Consider the following 18,810-nt stretch of genomic DNA (forward strand, 5'->3'; position numbering starts at 1 on the left):
TGAGGAATTTTGAACCAACAGAAAGTTAACGATAAGATTTTGTTCTAGAACTTTAAATGCTGAATTGCTAGAATTATGTGTCTCAGTAATGGATGTAGGTTTAGATTTTATTTCTGTTTATGGGAAGTTTGCCAAGCCTGGAGTACTTGCTTCAGTAGAAACCAGTAGTGCCTTTCTAGCTATGAGATGTCTTCGCGCTGTATTTTGGAGTTGCGATAGTTGTATTGCATTTGTACTCTTTATATTCTCTCTAGAGTTGGTAGCTAACTCAAAAAGCAAATTTATTGATTTGGTTAAACTGATAAAGGAATAGATAGTCACTCTTTTTCTGATTAATGCACTCTACATATTTAGAAAATTCTCTAAGAAGTTAAGTGCATAGTAATTGGTGCCAATTTACTTTTTTTATTATTATTTTCCTACCAGTACTGTGATAGAGGAGCATATTTTTTTTCAGAAGTCAAATTTTAAATTTGTGTGAATTTAATAAGTGACTGTTTTGTGGTAAACTTGAGTATGACATCAGTAAAGACCTTTCTTAAAAAAATGTCTGAGTATCTGCCTATTTAACACCATCTGGTGAAGTGAAAACAAACCAAAATACATCTCAGAACCTTCCAGCATCTTTGTCATGACAAGATTTCCAGTCTCGGTTGAAACCTTTTTTTAAGAGTAACCTGGCACTGGAGGACTTGGCCTAGGCAAGATGCTCTGTTAGAGTAAACTGGAATTATTGAGAGGATTTTGATGGAACGATCCGGAATTACCAAGTCTTGAAGTCTTGCCTAGAGCTTATAATATCTTTACAGTGTAAACTAGTTAATAGTCTTGCCAGTCAAAATGCTTTTCCTATTGCTTCTGGCAAATAGCCTTGATTTAAACTAGTTTGCTGGTGTTAAACTTCTAACTAACTTACAGTAATAGGGAAGGAGCAAGAAAGGCATCATTCCTTGTGGGGAACTGGATAGACAGAGCTAGATAAATATTGCTCTATTCCTGCTAGATAGACCATTGCTTTAAAGCATATCCAAATATTATTGTTAGTATTACTGAAGAATAAAAATTCCCAGCAGCCAACATCATATCAGGCTAGGGATGTGTTTACATGCTGATGCTGCGATAGCCAAATAGCCCTAAGGAGAAAGGAGACCTTGTCCTGACTTGCGCAAGACCAGACAGCTGAATGGGGACTTATAAGCTGTAGGACATTTTAGCCAGCTTTCTGTTCAAATTTATAATGATTTTCTGTCTGAAAGCATTTCCCTTGATAATTGCAGGCTTAGTTGAACAGTTAAGCATGGGGTGAGAGGACACTGTAGTTAATGATTTGCTGGCATCTCTGCTGAGAAGCCAAAAAAATGACCTAGGAGTGAGACCAGTAATAAGTTGACATGGTATCGTAGGCACTCTGCTCTGCGGGAAAGTAGGGACTGTTTAGAAAGCTGAAACAACAAAACAAAGTGGGTTTTGTTTTATTTTTATCTTGTCTCTCTGCTTGGAAGACATTTGACTGGCTCAAATATGTGGCTTAAGTGAACTGCAAAGATCTCTTTCAGCTGGATTTCCCCTTTCAGGATGATCTTTTATTTGCTTCTCATAGAAGAAATGGGAATTTCCTTGTAGGTCATATTTCAGGATGTTTGTATTTATGCAGGAGTTATAAGAAGGCAGTCACAGTGCACAGCAATGGGACGCAGTGACGTGCAGCAGAAAATAATACAGGTAATTTGGAAATGCTTAAGGGATATTTCTCCAAGACCTTCCACACTGTGAACACCTTTTGCCAGTAAGTATTAACACATTATTTTTGCCTTCTGGTATTGTATTTGAAGCTTTATAATAGCTTACATTAATTCATTTTGAGCACTTTGTTTGCATTTTGACTGTAGTGTCCTGTCAAACTTCAAAAGTTTGAAAGCAATCAGATCTTCTCATGCCAGACATCCAAAAATCTGCATGGGTGTAATCATGCAATTGGCATTGTCTCTTCTGAAATAGTGATTTAAAATGTTGCTTTCCACTGAAAAGGGAAAAAAAACAAATATAACAATTAAAATCTTGTTTTCAAAATACCCCATGAGATCACACAGATGATTAAGAGCCTATTGTCATCCCAGAGGCTTTTTGTTTTTCCACCTGCAGATCTTGACTTTTGTTCAAACTTAGATGAGACTTTTATCCTGTCAGACTCATGTAATGTTGTTTTTGCAAAGGATAAATCACTTGCCAGTGGTGGTGGCTTTGTTGGTCTAGCTGGGGAGAATATTACAGTGCCTTTGATTGAGACCCTAGGTATGTTCGTTGAAGTCACTTTTTTTTTTTTCTTTTTTTCTTTTTTTTTTTTTTTGCAAAAACCCTAGGCAGTAAAGCTTATAGCTTTGTTGTATCTAAAGATTTGTACAAGTGTTTCTCCAAAAAAAGGCAAAATTGCCAAAGTTTCCCTGCTGCAGCTTGATTTAAGCAGGCATGTTAGAAACCATGGAAAGTTGCTGCAGCTGATGGAAGGTTGAAGCCGAGTTATTATAATGATTTAATTTTGCAAGAAAGGGGAGATTTGCAGGGGTCGTACCCTAGATACCTGACTCTGTTACCCATATATCAGAAGGCTGTTTGAGAGACAGGCATTGAAAGGCAAATGAACTCAATAAAATGCCATAAATCAAAACCACCTTTTACTTTCCAAATGTTGCATATCCCTTTATGCAATTATCATATAAGCTGCTACTAGCTTATTTTAATAATTACAAATTTAAGGAAAGTTTAGAGAAGAACACTGTAGTGCATTAGTGCACATTGCTTTAATGTCACCTCTGTTCCATCTGTGCCACCACCTGGCTCTGAGACAACCAGCCGGCAGTTCCTCCTCTGAGTCAGATTCCCATTTTCCAGGTAAAATGGGAGGGGACGTTCTGAATATAAACCCATATAAATAAAAATAGGCGTTGTCTCTTCCCTAAGCTGTAAAATTAAGACACTAATCCCCATCTTAGAGCACTCTGAAATTCATTGTGCCCCTGTTTAGAAATTGTTCTGAAAATTGCAATAATTGTGCTTGCGAGCCTTATGTGTAGTTTTGTTACTAGATCTTTAAAATATCTTTATATTTTAAGATCTTTGGGCAGGCTATGCCTACTTTATGTAGCTTCTGTCACACTGCTAAAAGGACATTACTTGTTTCAAGGCACGGTCAGAGAAGGATCTGCTGCAGCGCTCCTAGGTTGCAGCTGTTGCCCCAAATGTAAGGAAAGGGACAAAATGAGACCCCACTGGCAGATCTTCTCAACTCTTGGGCAAATCATCCCTTTGAACTCTTAACTGTAGAATTTATAATTCAATACTATAACAACGAAGACAATATTACAGCACATGGAATTTTAATATGTAATTTGTAATATAATTCCATGCAATAAAAGGGTTTTACTTGTATTTTATAAACATCATTATAGAAAGACAAAAGAAAACTGTAGTAAACTGTATTTCAATTCTATGTAGATGTATCATCACTATAGAAATGAACACATTTGAGATTCTTGTTATTTTCTCAGGTGATCCTAAGTACAGTAAAATGCCGTTCAGCAGGAATCTGAGTGAAAGGAATTAGCTTCAGTATTTTTGCTCTGTTTTCCGAGTGGAAGAGAAAAACAGGATGGCTTCCAGAAATAAAAGAAATTCTACAGGTACCAAATTTAATTTATGGAGATTTGTTAATTGTATGGTAAATTTCCAAATTTTTTTTCATCAGCATTTGACACCACACCCTTCCTTTGTGCCCAGGGCTTTACATTTAAAAACTTAGTGAAAGCAGGAAAAAACAGCATATTAGAAAAATTCGGTTAGTGCAGCTGGACTTGCTTTGTGTGTTAATTCCAGAATTCTATTCCTCTGCTTTCTTCTGCGAGGAATATCTCCTAAATGCAGCCTGTCTCTTTAAAGAAGGATCTTTCTAGTCTCTGATAACATAGGTTGGATAGATGTTGTAAAAAGACTTAAAATCTTTTACAAATTAATTAGGAATAGGGAGATGCAATTCAATGGTTCCTAGGCACTGATGATGAAATCTGACCTCCACTGAAGTCAATTGTAAGTGGAATTACAGCACAAAGCGTTTCTCCTGCCACCGCAAAGTTGTGGCACCTCACTGGTACCTCCCACAATTTACATAGATCCTCTACTGGAAGATCTAAAATGATGCTGACTTGTTCCCTTCAGTCACTGATTTCTTTTGAAATCTTAATTTTCCATGAGTACTTTACAGCTTAAAAGATGAATGAGATTTCTTCTAGTTACACTGAGTGGTGAAGCGCATTAATAAGTACTGAGAATGTCCAGCACTGATTGGAAAATCTTGCAGCTGTCCACAGAGTATGCAGGATCATGAATAAATACACTCAGATATTCTCACTTTTCCCAAAGATTTTAGGTCATATTTTCGTGGCAGGGACTTCCCTGGTGTCACACCGCAGGCTGGTTTGGCCGTAGCAGTGTTTGTGCCCCATCCAAATTGAATGCCAGCTATAAATGTTATTAGCAAGGTGTTTGCTCTCTTTCAGATCCCTAATAAGTAAGACCAGACCTAAGACAGAACCTTAAGATATACTCTGAGGCAAGTCCCACAACTCAGTGCGCTGTTCCTCTCCTAGGCTTACACGTTTGGCCAGTTGTCAGCAGTAACGTTGATATGAGGAAGCTGGCCCTGTTTCATAACTTCGATTTGGGCTTGTCATCTCTAATTGAGTGTGCTTCATGGGCACATAAGCACAGAAGCCCAGTGATCAGCAATGATTTCTAATTAAAGCAGGTCCTTATAATAGAATAATTAGCTACAAATTGAATAATGGTGCTGCTCATTTCTCTTTGATTTTTAGGAACTCAAAATATATTATGTTCCAATGGGGAAGTTTGCAAGCACGGGTTCTTCATCAAATCACCACCTCTTCAACTTCTGAGCTCCCAGGTATGCTAGCAGAGATTAGTCATGTTCCAGCAACCTCTCAGTAAACACCTGGTATTTCTGCCCTCCTGAGTTCTGATGAAAGACCAATTATTTTCTCTTCGGCAGAATTCCTGGAAAAGGAGGTTTTTCATCCTGTCCAAATCCAGCAAGAATTGCTACACCCTGAAGTACCTAAAAGGCCAGAGTATAAAAGGCTCCATAGCTGTTGATCAGTATGTAACTCTCGTGCATTGCCTTTATATTGGGCTGGTCGCTTCACTGGGCTGGAGATGGTGCTGACTGCAGCAAGGCTGGGTGTCATTGACTTTTGACTAGTGCCCTTTCTAGTGTCAGCTGAGGTGTTAAATATATAGAAGGGAGACAGTTCTGGCAAAGAAATGCAAAGGTTTGAGCCAGTCAGACTCGAGATCAGGTCCAAAGGCCCTGGAAGTTGCTAACTTGTGAGTTCATTGGACTCACATTGCTGTTTATTCCAGTAGAAGGATTTCTAGTGAAACTTTGAGAAAAACTTCCAACTTGCTCAGAGATGTATTGTTATTACTATCACTATCACTATTGTCATTGTTCTTGCTATACAACAACAGTTTGGTCTAATATCTTGGAAGTTAATAGAAGCAGTGCTACTATTTAAGAATGCATTAAGAGTTAAAAAAAAAAAAAAAAAAAAACCATTTATTTCTGCTCTCCTCCCCTAAAACATTGTTAATGTACAATTGGTTTCAAATCAAACTTATTGTCAGATAAATTGTTGAAAGACTGTAGTTTAAAAAAAAAAAAGCATCTGCAAGGCATTTTTATAACTTCCTTTCAGAATTTCAAGGGGCAATAACCCCTCTTTTCAAAATTGAGTTTCCAAAATTTGGACCTGAGTGGCTATAAAAGTTAATTTTATTGTTTCTTCTGGAACCTTATTTAAAGATCAAAAATATTTTGGAAGCGTGCGCTTATTTTCTTGAGAATTTTTTAGAGGGAAAATATATGCAGACCTCATCTTGTCATGCTATGCTTAGTGTAAAATACGCACACTTGTGTGCTCATATACAAACATAAATACATGTATACCTGTATATGATGTTTCATATGCTTATCTTCACAGGATCATAAATATAGAAATTGGCATAAGTAATTTGGACAGGATGGCAATAGTAAAGAAGATGTTTAAATGCCCTCCTGAAGAGGTGATGTCCATCAGCACTGGAGACAGAAGTTACTACCTCATTGGGAGGTGCAGGTAGGCGCAGCAGGACACGTAAATGCAACCTGACATTACAAGAAGCTGTTGTAGCACTGCTGCAGCCCCAGGGCAAGGTGCTTCTCCTTCCCCATAGCTCTGGCCAGCAGTTCTGACCTTTCCTTGTGTCAAGTCTACTGATTGTCCAACCGTAGGGTGAAGTGGTTCAGTTGGCTAATAGAAAGACTTTTATTTATGACTTTCTTATTTTCTTGTGGCCGATGCCCTCCTTTCTCTCCCAGTCTCTAATACAGCTGTCAGCAAGAGCTAATATTTATGCTGTTGTGTTGATGAGCCAAAGTTCATATATATAAGGAAGCACATTTAGCAAGGTGCTGCTCTGCTGCTACTTCCCACCTTCCCCCCTTGCTTTCCCAGCCACAAATATGTCTTAATGCAGAAGAGTAACTGATGTGTATAACACTGGTAAGCATAGAGGAGAACACATACTTACGTGCCACTGGAGCATGTCATTCCCCACCTTCTCTCAGGGCACTCCCTTCGCAAGTATTTGATGGGAAGTGGTCCAGAATTCATCAAACTAATCCTACTTACTAGCACAAAACTGTGTTTCTGTGGTGCACGCGTGACCCTTTGCTCATTCTACCTGCCCAAACAATTTGGAAAGCCCTTCCTGGCCATCTGCAGGGCAGTATGCAGCAAAGCAGCATTTCACATAGCAAGTGAAGCAGAAGGAAGCATTCCACCCCTCCTTTGTCTGCGTGTGCGCACACACGTACAGCACATGCTGCATACTTCCCTTCAGAAAATCATTATGGTTGGGAAAGATTTTCAAGATCATCAAGTCCTACTGTAAACCCATCACTACCATGCCTGCTAAACCATGTCCCCAAGTGCCTCATCTACATGTTGTTTGAGCAGTGCCAGGGACAGTGACTCCATCATTTCTTTGGGCAGCCTGTACCAATTCTTCAGATATAGTCTGCTCACAGTCCAGGGCTGCATCTTTTTAAGGCTTGAACTTTGGCATCTGGCTGAAGCCAGATGAACACAAGAACGCTCTTCTGAAGGGAAGAAGTGATCTCTGTTCATTTGGGGAAATGTTTTTCTCAGGCCCATAAGAGGAAGTGGGTTAGAAAGTGCATTTTCCTTGTGGTTTACTTATGAGGTTTGCATTTCTATTGTTCCAACTACAGGCAAGAGATAGAGGACTGGGTCACTGAGATATCTTCAGTTTGCAAGGAGGTGAAAGGAGCTGGATGTCCTCAGGTGACTTGCTACTATTCTTGATTTAAGAAAGAAAAGTTTGTAAGTTAATTAGAAATTTTTGCTAAGAGGCAAGGAATTTTCCTGGATTGTGGCCATACAATTTGACCTTTGTCTTTCTTAACTGAAAGTTAATTTTTCATATAGATCCTGCTTGCTGGGTTTATGAGCTAAGCAACTATTACACAGTCTTTGTTGCACTGGGATTGATTTTACATTGAAGGAATCTCTCTGAAGTAAGCTCAATGAAAATCAGGAGGTGACTGACATGCTGCTATGAATTGCACCTTTGAAGTCTCACAGTGCCAACTTGGATGCAGTTCTTACTGTGATCTTTTTGGATATGTCTACTTGCTGTTTTGCAGACAAATTCCTATCTAGTCTGTCAGTACCATGCACCAACTGGAAACCCTGTTAATTCAGTGTCAAGCCCAAGTTTCTGTACCTTGTTGGTCAAGTGGGCCTGTTAGTTCAAATTTAGCACTATGCTGATTACAACCCAACAGTTTCCAGCCAGCCCAGAATATAAGTAGGGCAATCTTATATTCATTTGCAAAATACCGTGTATGCAACCTATCTGAGCCTTTAGAAGTATAATTTTTACTACTAAGATGACCTGCCACTTTGTAGTCTGTGCACTGTAGATGTCGGTCTTTTTATACTGCTGTTTTCTTGTCTCTAGAACCAAAATCTTGCAAATCCAGAAGTCAAAAACCGTCCTTCCTCTTTGCCGTTATACTTGACTGATGCAGCAATGACCAACCACCTGGAAGGCCAAAGCATCCAGAAGGTAAAAGATTAGCAGCCCCTAATGAGTTTGCTGTCAGGGATAACCCTTAGCATTTGTTTTTTTTCTAGTTGCTAATTTCAGTCAAAATAAGTGCCATATACTGAGTGCCGATGGTATATTCTGCTTTTTTGGGGGCTTTATACAGTAGGGCCTGGATTATAAAGTCAGAGAGTCCCCCCAACAGGGTCAAAATATTTGTTTATTAGTCTCCCTCAGAGTAAGGTGCTAATGCTGGTGAGCACTAAAATTCATTGGCCATCTTAGCCGACCAGTGGGCATCTTCTCATTGCTAAGATAAACCCATGCAGATCAGCTTTGAAATGCCTCAAGAAAGCGATGTGACTATTTTTTCTGCAGCTGCTAGCAACATCCTTCCTGTTTTGTAATTGCACTTTAGCTCTCTCTTCAGACTTTAAAGAGCAGAGGGGAGTTCAGTCCTGGTGACATCCACTAGAACCTTGAACTCCTAGCTGAGCTCTGTGCCTTTCAGATCTTCCCTCTCAGCTTGTAAAAAGGAAAGAAGGAAAGCATTGCTCCCGGCAATTATAGTCCCCATCCTTTGGTGACAGACTGAATAGCAGCTAGAAAAGTATTGTTTTTTCCGTAGGCACAAAGTTCTGCAAATAGTCCTAGTGAAGAAAGCTCCACAACGGCTGTATTACCCAGCTACAAGGCAGGTAAAACATGCAGAATATATAGGAGTCAACATTTTTGTCTTGTGTACAGGAGAACGATCCCTCAGAAGACAAGAATAGGCCTAATTCAGATCCTGGCACCCATGATACTCAGAGTGATTCACTAGCAAGAGTTTTTCCAGGCCTGGTGAGCAGCTTTTGGATTGTTCTGTCTGCAGAAGTAACTATCAGCTCTCATCTCACCTATTATCTGTACCTATAGATTATTCACCTATTTCTTAAACATATTTAGTTGGTTTGCACCATGAAAGTCTTCCAAATACATCTGATTTCTTGTTTATTTAGCATTGAAATAACCTTATGAGAACTTGCTTGAAATAACTTTAATATACTTTGTTTCCTGAGGGAAGATGCTCAAAAGTTTCTCTACAGCAACTCTTAACTTGTGACAGCTCTTAAGAAGCTTCATTGAATTATTTGAGGTCTTGTCCCTCCCACCATGTTTCTCAACTGTGCCACACTCTTGGAATGCTTTTCTCTATTCTCTTTCAGACTATATGTGCAAGCAGCAGCTAAAACAAATTAACAGAACTAAATAACAAGCTTTTGTTAAATTGAGGCACATATCAGAGCTGATTCTATCTTGGCATATATATGGTTTCGAGGGATTTAGCCTCCTTACTTGTTAGAAATGATTCTAAAAGATAAAATAAGAAACATGGCGATGTATTGTTGGCCAAGGGCTCTGACTTGTGTTACCTGAACAAATAGCTGCAGCAATTTCAGATGTTTTTCACCTCTGCTCTTGATTACTGCCTTTGCAGCAGTCAGCAGAACAGAATACAGGCCCAAGGCTCCACCATGCCAGTCTACAGTTTGGCAGCTGACTATAAAGTTATCTTTATTAGCAGTTTATACTCTGGACTATGATCGGGAGTGGGTAAGACATGGGGAAAGAATCTATTCTGCTATCCCAGCCAGCAGGCTGGTGAATCACATGTTGCAGTAACCAGCCTGGCAGCAAGTATGAGATTATACAGCTAAATTTAGTGTAATGAAGTGAAAACAGTTGAAACCTTGCAATGTCATGAGAAGTTACCACAAATCAGATGATGCAGAGTAATTTATGGAGGTGCTCAGTGAGTCTGAGCCCCAAACTGGGTTGATTTAACTCAGCTTAATTAGATTATTATTATTATTATTATTGCTAGTATTATTTTGTGAGTTAAGGCTCTCTTACCATCTCTTTCTATTCTATATCCTTTTCCTGTCCCTCATTAATCCTTCTCATATTATGGTGACTTGGAGGGCACATATTATACGCTGCTATTGGAACAGAGTGGTTAGGAGCGGTAAGGAGCTTGTGGCTTTGTTTCCGGATGGCTAGAAGTATTGTGAATTACCTTGTCAGATAGCTAACACGGAACAATGATGGTTCATTTGATTAAAAAATATCATGTTGGCCTCATAAGTTTAGTATCTGCTAAGATCTCAGTATCTTTTCTCTACTCAGTGATGTTTAGACGACTCACTTCGGGATTAAACCTTCGTGTTTACTTCCCGTTAAAAGCATGACTCCACATTTCTAGTATCTAGGTTCTTTTGGCCGTTCCCCTTTGCATGCCCTGATACTGAAAACTTTGATGAGTAACTATTACTCATGCCAACAGGCTCCTCAACGTCAGAGAGCGTAGTCACGTAGTCAGGGACTCTGTAACCCGAGAGAGGTTTCCAGGAGCTGAATCTCTTTGAACCCACTTTCTGGAGCTACACAGTCAAGCCTTTGACTTGGCGGTTCAGTATCACCTATTTCCAAATGCAGCTTTTGTTACCTAAAATCCATCAAAATAGTGAGTCCTGTCTTGTGTCACCCTGTACTGTGATTACTGGTGTACAGGCCAGTACAGTCAAGATTAAGGACCCTCATCAGGAACACTAGTTTTAATATGCTAGACACTCATGACTGAAAGAGCTCAGCCTTCTTTCAGAGCTCAACACAGCACATGGCATTAGACCCATTCTCTAAAAGGCTTATAACCATTGCTTATTTGCTTTCCAGTTAACCTTTTCATGTTCTCCCTTGTGCTAAAGTTAATCTCCTTTGTAATCTACATCCTAATATAAATCCTCACTTTGAATCAACATAGCCTTTACTAACTTGCTTAGCTATAAGGTTGAGAATAATTTTATGCTGAAGCTAACTGCACTGCTCTTCCAAAGCACCTGGAAAAGCTGACTTCTAGGCCAAAACCTGCTGATCTACGCCCAGTGCTGCAACAGCTTAACCCTCTGCTTCCCATTATCCCCTAAATCTGAGATGGTGCCAAGAAAAACACTATATACGCACCACAAAAGCTGGCCACTGTCGCTGACTAAAGGATTGGTTTGGGAAGCTGATGAGTGTCATCTGCTCTTGAGAGATGTTGGGGGATCTCAAGCCCTCATCAAATCAGCTCTTTTGCCCCCTTTTCTTTCCAAGTGTTTACAATGGGATTGAGCCAAAGCCCTTGAAAATTTACATGGGAAACTTGTTCACAACTTCAGATCATGCCCATAGAGTCTGTCCTGTTCCCACAGAGGATTTTAGTTATGTGCCCCTGAGGGACCATTTGTAGGTATGTTCTGATGTGGGCTGGTTTTTAATAGTGTTTATACCTGCAAGGAACATAAATGCCTTCATCACCTCCAATTTATATTCAGTGTCAGTTTCTCCTCTTTATGCGAAAAAGATTAATTAGTTAAATATACGTTACCTTGAAAGCAGTAATATATTTGGTGGCATATTTAGAAATAATTAAAATGATCACCATGGATACCTACGATGCAAGTAGAGAGAGAAAAAATGATTGCATCAGAAACATGGTATGGAGAATTGCATTGGGAGAAAACGAAATGCTGAATGCCATCTTCTTCATTAGAGTGAAGAGAGAGAGAGAGAGAGAGAATTCATCTTTGTAACTTAAAAAGATGAATTTGATTGAGGGTTTTAAGTTCTCCTTGACGTATTAAAATGCCTCAAACTTGCTATTCTGAGTATTTATGAAGTACTTAAGGCAAACTATCCCTGTCAGGTATGTTCTAGTTCATGAAGTGGTATGAGTTACCAGATTTGTCATTAATCAGGGAAGTTCCAAATTCATTCCTTACTTGACAGCAGTTAAGAGATCCTTTAACAAATATTTTCCTATCCAATTCTAGATTTTCTTTGAATCTCTTTTTTGTAGGATAAGGACTCTAAGATTGAACCCAAATAAAAAAAAATCTTTTGTACACAGAAATGTACCCTAGATGTATGCAGCATCATATATAAGCATTTGATCCACTTGGCTTGACTTTGGAATAAAACAACAATTTCTGAACACAGTCAACTGCAGCTTTCTGCTTACTACATATCAGTGTATGAGAAATACTAATATTTGTGGCCAGTATCGTGCATGTGCAATTTATTGCAAAAATACAAGATGAAGCACAATTACAGACACTTTGATCCTTAAATAGACTTGCATAAATATTTCTGTCTTCCAGGAGAAGCAAGTCTTCTCATGTTTCCTGTGGATAGCTCCTGATTCTATTACTTTTCCAGATAGATGGAAAATACATATTAAATAACCTGTATTAATGCTGTTAAATATGAAAATATTATCTTAACAGAATAAAAATATGGAGAAGACTGAGGAAAATCCACTCTCATCAGATACAGATGAAGACATCAAAGAGGAAGATGATGACGACTATTATAAAACACCAAGCAACCTTTTAGCAAAGGTAGTTAACCAGATGCAAGTTCTTCTGTTGTGTTAACTCCAGAGATCCAGGAGACATTTAACAGTCCAAAGAGGAGCTGGTGTATAGAGAGCTATACACTAATACTGGCTATAGCTAATACTTTGCTAGAGAAATACATTGAAAAAGCACTATGTGATTTCATATGTATCAGAGAGTAATATGCTCGATTTATTCAAAGGATTTTTCTGGGAGCAAGTAGCATTTTGACAAAAAACATTGCTGATCTTGAAATTCCTCAAGTAGACTGCTTCCTTGTAAATGGCTTTTGCCCATTCTCTCACAGCTTTTTTTGTTGTTGTTTTTTATTTGTTTTCCAGAAACTGGTACCTTAGGAAACTAATCAGTACATTATTTTGAATATTTTAAAACAAAATTCTGAAGTGTTAGTAAATTGTGTAAAATAACCAAAATGTTTCACAGCATTTTAAAATTATTGTTTATGTGCCTTTCAGTTTCAACCGTTTTTATAGCTCGCTGTTTGAGGTGACTTGCTTGAGGAAAGCTAAGCTGTATTAACCAGTGTATTGTCCTTAAACAACACAAGTACTGAATGAAATAATGAAATTAATAAGATTTTCTGTAGGCAGAACATTTACCTTGTATACTGCTCTGTTTCCAACAGTGTAATACTAAAATACCAAAGCCTGACCCTGGAGCTGAGTCTGATATCTCTGTGCAAGCGAAGCCAGCACGGAACAACGCTGTAAAGGAACACATTTATATGTCGATGAAATCACTGTAAGTAATAACTTTATTAAGATTTTGAAAATTAGAAGTGATATGAGTCTGTATCTGGTCTTGGTAAAGAAAGCTCAAAAGTGTAGTGCTGAGTGAAATTCAAACTTATGCAAGCAAAATTTACACTCACCTGCAAACTCATGCATTTAGATAGGCTCTCACTGTAGGACACAACACTTCCAGGTGACTGATACTTTTTCTAGGCTTTTATGATACAGGAACCCACCACTGTGGTCAGATACCCCATCCAAGGTCTAGTGACACTTCAGCAGATAGATTCCACAAGCAGCATTGTCTAGTGGTTCAAAGAGACCTGGGATGTTAGACCCCAATTTTGCCACTAAGCAGTTATGTGATCTTGAAAAGGTCATCTTCCTTCTCCTATGCCATCCAAAGCTCGAGAACAGATCTGAAATAAGTGTCACATTGCTAGTGCCATAATGAAATTTTACAACTGTCAGGTTATGGCATATTATGCTGAAAGAAAGTGTGCCATTTGTGGTAGAAGGACCAGGGAAGTAGTAGTTGTTACTTGTGAGCTCAGTCTTGCCTCCTGCGGATGGTCAGAACTTACCCCACCTAGTGGGTGGCAGTTGGAAATTCCACCCCTTAAACCACCTCCTTACACTAAACACACCAAGAACAGCTTGTGCTGCTCACCCCAGTCTTGGCTTAGGGAGGACTGAGACATTATATGATTCATCAAATCACCCAAGAAGCACTTAAGTACATTTGCATTATTATACCCCTCAGGAGACTGTGTTCCATCCCCACGGGAGCCGGTACAGCTAACGCCAGCAATCTGCACTCATTTTCTCTGTTGAAGCATGTTTTTAGCTGGAATGTTTTCAGACTTAATAGTAGTCTTTAAATACTGAAAAGGTTCATTTTGATATTTATGATCCATTTTTAGAAGGAAAGTTTATTTTACTTAGCTGTAATTTTGTCCACTGGATATGCTATGAGAACTTGTTATGCTTTGCTTCACTGGCAGCTATTTGATCCAGCTTTAAACAAAGCAAAAGTAACTGTGCCTGACTATGACCAGACTAATGTTTTTTGGTTTTTTGTATTGCCCTTTCTCTTCAGTCGGGTCCTGGATGACAATCACCAGCTCACGTGCACCAGTGATGGACTCCTGACTCCTCCCAAGTGCCAGGAAACCAGTGCATGTCCAAGAGACTTGATGGCCAATCAAAACCTGAAACTTGCAGAAAGCAGCACCAGTCAGCAATCAATCCTACAGAGAAAGCAAAACTCATTGCCCCTTTCAGTTGTTCAACTGACTGTACTACTCAGGTAAGTGCCTCTGTTCTTCATGACAGAGAAATAACTAATATTCACGGGCTTGCACTGAGGTACTGATTGAGCATGCCTTATCTCTGATGTTTTCCCTTACAGTCAAGTTACAGATGAGACCCAACTGCAGAAGTTGGATATTCTCATTCCTCTGACTGATATTAACAGTTACCTAACACTTACCGAAGCAGCAGGACAAATATGGTGAGTTCTGGATGTCTTACGATGGTGCCTGTCACATGTGACTGAATGACAATCAATTTAGAGATAGAAGGGTGTGCAGCCTTGTGTACTTCCATACACACTCACTACTGTGCAGAACAGGACAGAATCATTGTGTGTGAGTAAATTCCATCCAAAAGCTAATTTGATAATCGTGGGAATCAATTACTGTTGGTCAATTTTTGATTTAATTGAACAATAGTGATGATATAAGATATATCCCCTCACTATATCTCTGATTAAATGAATAGTTTTTTTCAACTAAAAATGTTGTAAATATTAGTATAGGTGAACAATAATTTGTTACGCTTTGATGATGAAAATTGGGAAATATGTACAAACTAGAGAATTCAAATTTTCAAATTCAAAACTTGAAAAAATCTAATTTTGTCACCGTACCCCCTTAAGCATGTTTATGCCATATGAAAAAAGATTTGTGCAAAGAAAAAAAGTTCTTTGGAAAGTCATAAAGTTTGTCACTGGAGAAGGAGGTAAAATGGAACCTATTAGCACACAGGGAAGCGTTTCCAGATCTAGAGAATTCACTAATTCACTCTAATTCATTCAGTTCTTTTGTGTCTCTTTTCCTGTTAGCCTTTTAGTCCTAAGCATTATTCACATCTAGTAGCTCCTGCAAAGTACATTAAGAGTCTCCGATTAAGCGTGGACTGTGAAAACTTAAACAATGTTAGGAAAATCAAGATCACTTGAGTTAGATCCCAGTTTAGGTTATTCTCTATGGGCTAATTTCAGAATCAATCTCAGCACTAGTTCACTGTAAGGAATCAGTTGTCAGGCCGGTTTTCAGAAGTAGATATTTGGGGCTAAAGTGTGTTGATTGCCCTGTTATTTCCACTAGAAATTGGTGCTTTCCCTCAACCTTCAATATCAATAACTGTAGGAGAAAGAAGAGAAATCAGAAAAAAGCTCAGTATATACTTTCTGCTCTCTGTGCAATCTGATCCTTTGCTGCCAGATCCCACTGAGTCTCCCTTTTGCTGCTCCTCTGAGCTTCATGCTTAACCAAGTGCACTGTGTACCTAAGAAGTCGCTTTGTTTCAGCCACTGTCAGCAAGAAAATACCACAACAGAAAGGACTGGAAATGGGATGCAGCTGCAAAAATTGAATCTATATCAAAATTTGTAGTATTTTTCTAGTGGAAATTCATCCTGAAAGGATTTGGGGCTCATTCCAGAACAGAACACTAGGTCTGACTGTTGGGTCAGCCAGTCCTAGATAGTTAGTCGTCAAGGAGAGTCTATCAGAGATGAGTAGGAAAAATATACTTAAATTTCCATTAGAGTCCATCAGGATTTTGGCTCATACAGTTTCAAGGATGCTGATAGATATGTGATTCTTACAGACATAACACATGAAGGTTTTAGTTTCTTCCTCTCCTCATGGAAGATTTCCAAAGTTCATCTCAGTCAAGCATAGGGCTAAAATATTTGCAACAATGGGCGTATATTCACACAACGTTTGGCCTGCTGTCTTCAGACCCAAATCCTTAGCTTTTGCTGTTGCTGTTGACTTCATTAGCAAGGGAGGCAGTGCAAGTGCCATGTAGACTCTTACTGGGGCCTGTTGGGATCAATGAAGCAAGACTTTTGTTTGTTGGTTGGTTAGTTTTTGGTGGTGGCTTTTTTTTTAATGTTGATGTTGTTTTGAAGGGGGGGCTGTTTTGTTTTATTTTCAGCTAGAGCCCAACCAAAAAAATTATATTGTCACTTACTGTGTGTGCTATTTCAAGAGGGAAATAGGAATAAGTGCAATCCCATTTGGTCATCTTCAGTCTGCTGGCAGTAATGAATATCCTGTGTGATTGCTTTATTGTCTATACTCCAATTACCTAGTGTCTCACACTGGACTGGTCCTTACCGACTCGGATGTATATTTAACCACGGAGACCATATAGTGGCTGTGAATGACCTGCACCCAAAGAATGTGGAGGAAGCTTCCCTGTTTATCAGCAGGTCTACAAGAAAGGAGGTAAGCTCAACTAGCTGGAAGATGAGAGTCAAGTGAATTAAGCCAAATGAGAAAGCAAGTTGTTTTTCACCTTTCAAGAGCTTCTTCAAAGGGGTTTACTCTATTTTGAGTTTGGCATTAGTAATCTCAGTGTCAAATGACCCCTGAGCATCATTTTGACATTGCACTTTGTGAGCTCCTGGGGAATACAGTCTGCACTGTTTTGTTTGACTTGGTCTCAAAGAGCCTGAAGCTCTGGCCAAGATTCTGGCCAATTTAGAGTTACTTGGTAATCTTTAGATAAGGGCCTTGAAATGCAGACTTTTGGGAATAAAGAAATGCTTCCAGTGGGTGTATAGCAGTTGCTTGTGGTGTCTTCAGAGTCATTCTGTCAAGGGCAGGTTACCCACCTGGCTCTTGAGCACAGGGAAAAAATTCTTACCTTCTATTATTTTTATTTCTTTAAGGTGAAACTTACTCTGTGTAGGATCCCAGATTCAGATATCTTCCATGCACAAGGCTGCTCATGTTCCTGATGAGAAGATCTCAGCACTTAAGTGCTAAAGTTCACCAGGGGGGAAAAAAAGAAGTGGAGAAGAAGGTATTTTACAGTGTATGATGTAATATTTACCTTCAAGAGCTGTCAAGCAACTTTTGGTGCTGAAGTATAAGTAATAGAGGATCTGGATTTAATTTTTACTTCCAGTCCTAGTTAACTGGTTTGAGGCACAAGACTGCACTGTGTTTGGCCACAGTGAACAGACTGAACAATACTGCAGGTCAAAACATATGTTTAAAATTTTGTTCTGTACATACTTCATAGCTCAAAGTATTGATTCACAGCTGTGCTTGTCCCCCTTCAGCTTCCAAAGATTACCTGTAGCTTTCCAGGACTAAGTGAGGCACCAAGCGACTCTATAAATATCTAACCTGCTACCCTTGAATAACAACAGACCACCCCTTTTCTGAAATTACTTTTTTTTTTTTTTTTTTTCATAATACAGCCAGGGCCTTTAGGCTGTTTCCTGGCTATTAATTCATGGCACATTCCCATGCTGCACTTGCTGCCTGTTGATTTTCTCCCCTGAAATACCAAATATCAGTCATGCTGTTTAGGGCCCATCCAGCCCGAGGGACCCAAGAGCCGCCCTCACCCAACCCTGCCTCTCTGCAGCTCCCCCCTTCCCTCGGCAGGCTGGCCAGCAGGTCCTCGCAGGGGACTTGGAACGTGTGAGGCAGTTCCTAGAAACGCCACTGGAATTTCAAATGTTGCCTTTGGCCCGTTATTGCTTTCTGATTTATTGCATCACTTCAAGAAAAGGTGGGGTTGGCCAAGGTTAGCCGAGCAAAAACACCTTAAGAGAAATCCTATCTGCAGTGATGAAGATGGTCAGCAGCCAGGAGCTATTTCCCTGCTATAGCAGCTGCTCCGTGACTCAGTCCTGTCACTTTGAAGTCACAGCAGGGCCAGCTCTTTGGTAGGTGCAAAACCAGTCCAGTTGCAGCAGGAGCAGACCTGCAGCAGATGAGTGTCTGGCATAGTTGAATTTCCCATCCTGGAGTGGCTGGAATCAAACACGAGCGGATATGTGCCTGAGAACCAACTGCTTTTGTAACTCCAAAGTTGGGGCAAAGACATCAGGTAGACAGTGGAAGTGCTCAAGACTGCAGTTAGCAGAGGTGCTGATACCATGGCTTAAAATGCTGTATTTGATGTTAGCATCATTGCGAGATGTCCTCCAGAGCCCTAGTCGCAGGCCAGAGGTTCCCAGCCCATCCTTCCCTGAAGGACTTGGCCTCTTAGCTAAAAAGCATGAACCAGCTGCGCCTCATAGCTCAGCTCTGCAAGGTACTGCTTATGTTGCCCTCTCAGTTTGGCTCACTTCCTCAATCACAACAATGAAACAAGCCTGAAGTTGATCAGTGGATATAAAAGCAAACTGTCCAGTGAATCCCCAG

General features: G+C 39.6%; 1 protein-coding gene across 1 annotated transcript; it reads left to right on the forward strand.

Annotated features, from left to right (window-relative positions):
- The first annotated feature begins 1,686 nt into the window (after nt 1-1,686).
- Nucleotides 1,687-17,387, forward strand: PLEKHS1 (pleckstrin homology domain containing S1). The gene is given in 16 exon segments (XM_026050690.1): nt 1,687-1,722; nt 3,546-3,624; nt 3,627-3,677; nt 4,622-4,624; nt 4,866-4,954; nt 5,060-5,166; nt 6,051-6,185; nt 7,343-7,415; nt 8,095-8,202; nt 8,929-9,024; nt 12,489-12,602; nt 13,246-13,361; nt 14,451-14,660; nt 14,763-14,864; nt 16,737-16,872; nt 17,319-17,387. Coding segments are annotated over 16 exon segments (1,524 nt in total).
- Nucleotides 17,388-18,810: the final 1,423 nt, after the last annotated feature.

This window comes from Nothoprocta perdicaria, unplaced genomic scaffold, assembly GCF_003342845.1.
Source record: "Nothoprocta perdicaria isolate Ctin4 unplaced genomic scaffold, notPer1 scaffold_7, whole genome shotgun sequence".
NCBI classification, from domain to species: Eukaryota; Metazoa; Chordata; class Aves; order Tinamiformes; family Tinamidae; genus Nothoprocta; species Nothoprocta perdicaria.